Here is a 3,748-nt window from a genome sequence, read left to right as displayed (position 1 = left end):
GCTCCTGAAAGCAGGATGTTTTTCGGTTCAGTATCATTAAGCTAGAAAGTAAAATGGAAGTTGCTAATGAAAGCACAAGTTTATGTACTCCAGAGAATGGAGCAGTGGGAGTCTAGACTTGAAATCAACTTCTCAACCCATTAGGGGTGGGGAAGCCACACATATAAAATACAAGAAATGGAGGACTGGGCTAATAAAGAATATCTTTCTGGTCATGGTCACAGGAATTGTCAACTGTCGTGGTGCTGAGGCTTATTACTTAGCATGCAAGTGGGATTATAATGGGGTTTGAAGTCAGTTAGAAGTTTAGGTGGTCATCTTGGATCTAGCTGGTTTCATCTGGTCAGGTCAGTGAGCACTCTGGGCCCAGAATATTCTGTTCTCAAAGATAAACTGACTAGTTACAGGTTGGCAAATGTTTAACCAAATTATTACTGTTGGTATCAGACTCAAATTGGGTGGAACTTGACACATCTTCTCCGTGTCCTCTCTTAACTACTATATTATAGTTGCTTTTCTTAACATACAGCCCCATTTTATGATTGGGGGAACGCTGTGAATGCACAGGTATTTGCACCTTTAGAAATGATATTAACAAATATCAACCTACATAGCGGCAGTACTGTCTGTGGATTCTCCTGAGGGGGAAAAAGGCCCATATTAAAACATGGTTTGTGAAGAAGGTTCAGCAAGAATATAGCCCAACTCGCCCCAAAACATAAGGAATGTGCAATCGACAGTATCAGGAATTGTGGGAGGTGCTGTTGGTGACTCAAAAAGGGACTGTAAAAGAAAGGACTCAAATTTTAACAGGCTCTTTCCAAAAGACAGCGCTAGTCTTGGAGGTGGGCGTCTTCCAGCCACTAAGAAGCTGAAGAGACATCCCTGTTTCTGGGTCAGGATTGAACATCTCCCAAGTCATATTACAAGTCCCTTAAGCATGCCCTTCTCGATCTAAGCGTCCGGAGTGGGGATGAGGCAGTCCCTCTTTAGGGCAGCTGTGGATGATAACCACTCGTTGGCGCCCGCACAGTCCAGCGACCGTGACCCGGCTACAAAAGAGCGCCTTCCAGGCGTGCCCGGTCTCTCGGGTGTCACGCCCCTCCCACAGGAAGGCGCCGGTATAAATGCAGGCCACGGGCGCTCGCCTTCCACCCCTGGAGGCGGCCGGGTCGGTGTAACCTCAGACAACCTGTCCCGGCGCTCGTGCCGAGCCCGAAAGCCGCGCGCTGCCGGTGGTCATGAGCGGCCCCCTGAGGACGGACCCGAGGATCTGGAGGCAGGCGGCCAGCGTTGTGCTGGCGGCGGGATGGAAGGGCCCGGGCGCCGCCGCGTCGTCCTTGCCGCCCGCGGAGGGCTTCCGAGTGCTGCTTTTGCAGCGCTCCAGCAGCCAAGCCTTCCTGCCCGGCGCGCACGTCTTCCCCGGCGGCGTACTGGACAGGGCCGACCTCTCGGCCGACTGGCTGCCCATCTTTGCGCCGCACCACAAGCCACCCCGCTTTGGCCTGGGCCCGGCGCCGGCCCAGACAGCAACCTTCCCGGTGGTGCCGATCTCGCGGCCCGGAGCCGCCGACGGCGAGGCCGCGGCGCTGCCTGATGACGTCGCCCTGCGCATCTGCGCCATCAGGGAGGCCTTCGAGGAGGCCGGCGTGCTGCTGCTGCTGCCCAGGGGCGCCCGGCACGTTCCCGAGTCCCAGGGTTCCGCCCCCGAATTCGCCTGTGCCCTCGAGCCTCCGCCGGACGTGTCCGCCTGGCGCACCCGCGTCCGTGGCGACGCGCGCCACTTCCTGGACTTGTGTGCGCATCTGGACTGCACGCCCAACATCTGGGCACTGCACGCCTGGAGCGGGTGGCTCACGCCGTTTATAGGTGAAAAGCTCCGCCGCTTCGACACGAGTTTCTTCCTATGTTGCTTGAGCGAGCCGCCGCCCATCCAAATCGATTTGGCCGAGGTGGTGAACTGCCGGGTGAGGTGTCCTTGTGTTAGGGCGTGGGCTACCACCAGTAGGCTGAGCCGGGGACGGTAGTTCAGTAATTAGGAAAGGACTGAGCGGATCTGGGACCCCGCCCGCCCGGCCCTCACCCCCCAGACTAAATCCATGTACGCGGTGGAGGGCTTTTTGGTTTCCCTGGCTTCACAGTCCGAAGGTCTTGTGATAACGCTGGGCCGGAGCTGACAGTTGCCAGGTGGGCAGGTCCCTGCGCTCCAGAACAGCCAGGCAGATGCCACCCACCTCAGATTCTCTTGCTGCTTTTATCTTGCTGGCTTGCACCTGCCTCTTTTTAAAAGGTTCATTTTACGGCCGTGCATATGGTAGGGCCTAGTGAATGTTCCCTTTGCACTTGGAGAGAATATGTATGTATTCTGTTTGATGGGGTGTTTGTAAAAATTCTTGGCCCTAGGTGAGCCGAAAATTTAGCCTTAAAGCTCCTGGGTAATTCTTTCCTGAAGAGCTATCTTTTCCAGTCATATGTGGTTTTTACTTTATGCTTGGGTATATAAGTATTTAGCAAAGATTCAAGAATATTCTATCCAGATTTGTGGAGCTATATTCTGTGTAGGTCCTTGCTCTCAGGCACTGCTTTCCAAGTGCTAGCCTGAGTGGGCCTCCCAAATTCTGACTATTATCTGCACAGATCAGTAAGAATCCTAGACTCCAGGTAGGTTCTCCCTGGGCTGCAGCCTGGGAATTACTTTCAGGTGAAAACTGTAGACAACAGTTAGACTTACCTTGCTCATTTTTCTTTTCTCAGATTATAATTCTGCATTCTTTTCAGTGTCTGGGAATAGTTGTTTCATGAATTTTATCTGGATTTCTATTACTTACCTGAGAAGGAAGGGTTGATCTGAACTCCCTGGGATGGAAGAGGAAGTTCAAATAAAGCTTTCTTTAAAACTTTTTTTTTTATGAGTGCATGTTGGCAGTACATAACTTTTACCTTCCTTGTGGAGAGCTGGTACGTGCACATAACACATCTTAATTCCTTTTTCATCTTCCTTCCATTTCCTGATCCCCTTCCTAGTTGGGAAACATCTAGTATCTCTCTACTTCATCTTATCTCTTTCATTTTGTTCTTTATTTATAGTTTGGGTTTCTTATATAAGAAACCATATGATATGTAAGCTTATGTGTCTAATTTATTTCGCTCAACATTATGGTCTCAAGATACACCCATAGTCCTACTAATGACTCATTTATCTTTGTGGCACAGTAGTACTCCATGGTGGATAAAAACCACATTTTCTTTATCCATTCATCTGTTGATGGACATATAGGCCACTTCTAAGATTTAGCTATTATGAATTGTGTGATTATAAACATGGGTATGCATGTATCACTGTCATATGTCTTCAAACTCTTTTGGGAAAATACCTAGAAGGGGAATAGCTGGGTCAAATGGAATTTTTAGTTTTAGGTTTTTTTTGTATTGGGAACTGAACTCCCAACCTTGCACTTGCCAGGCAGGCGCTGGGCCACTGAGCTATATCCCCAGCCCCTAGTTTTATTTTTTTGAGAAATCTCTATAATGATTTCCATAGTGGTTGCACTAATTGACATTGCCACCAACAATATAGAAGGGTTCTTTTTTTCCCTGAAGCCTCTCCAGCATTTGTTATTAAACAGTAAACAGTTCTTAATCTGTATTAGATCAGTGGTTCTCAGTGGTATGATATGCTAGTCCTGTCCTGAGTGCATTTGGTAACATCTGGAGGTTTATTTTATTTTTTGAGATAGGGTCTTGCTGT

At 49.4% G+C, this 3,748-nt stretch overlaps 1 protein-coding gene across 1 annotated transcript in view; it reads left to right on the top strand.

Annotated features, from left to right (window-relative positions):
• The first annotated feature begins 1,141 nt into the window (after window positions 1–1,141).
• Nudt19 (nudix (nucleoside diphosphate linked moiety X)-type motif 19) overlaps window positions 1,142–3,748 on the top strand; it is a 7,057-nt gene continuing 4,450 nt past the window's right edge. The window contains exon 1 of the mRNA XM_005400086.2: window positions 1,142–1,967. Within this exon, the coding sequence (XP_005400143.1) occupies window positions 1,242–1,967 (726 nt within the window). The 5' untranslated portion in view covers window positions 1,142–1,241. The remainder of the gene's footprint in view (window positions 1,968–3,748) is intronic.

The sequence above is a fragment of the Chinchilla lanigera genome, unplaced genomic scaffold (genome assembly GCF_000276665.1).
Source record: "Chinchilla lanigera isolate Chin_1 unplaced genomic scaffold, ChiLan1.0 scaffold00067, whole genome shotgun sequence".
In the NCBI taxonomy this organism is placed as follows: domain Eukaryota; kingdom Metazoa; phylum Chordata; class Mammalia; order Rodentia; family Chinchillidae; genus Chinchilla; species Chinchilla lanigera.
Note: the sequence above shows the minus strand (reverse complement) of the source record. Positions and strands in the feature narration are given on the sequence as shown.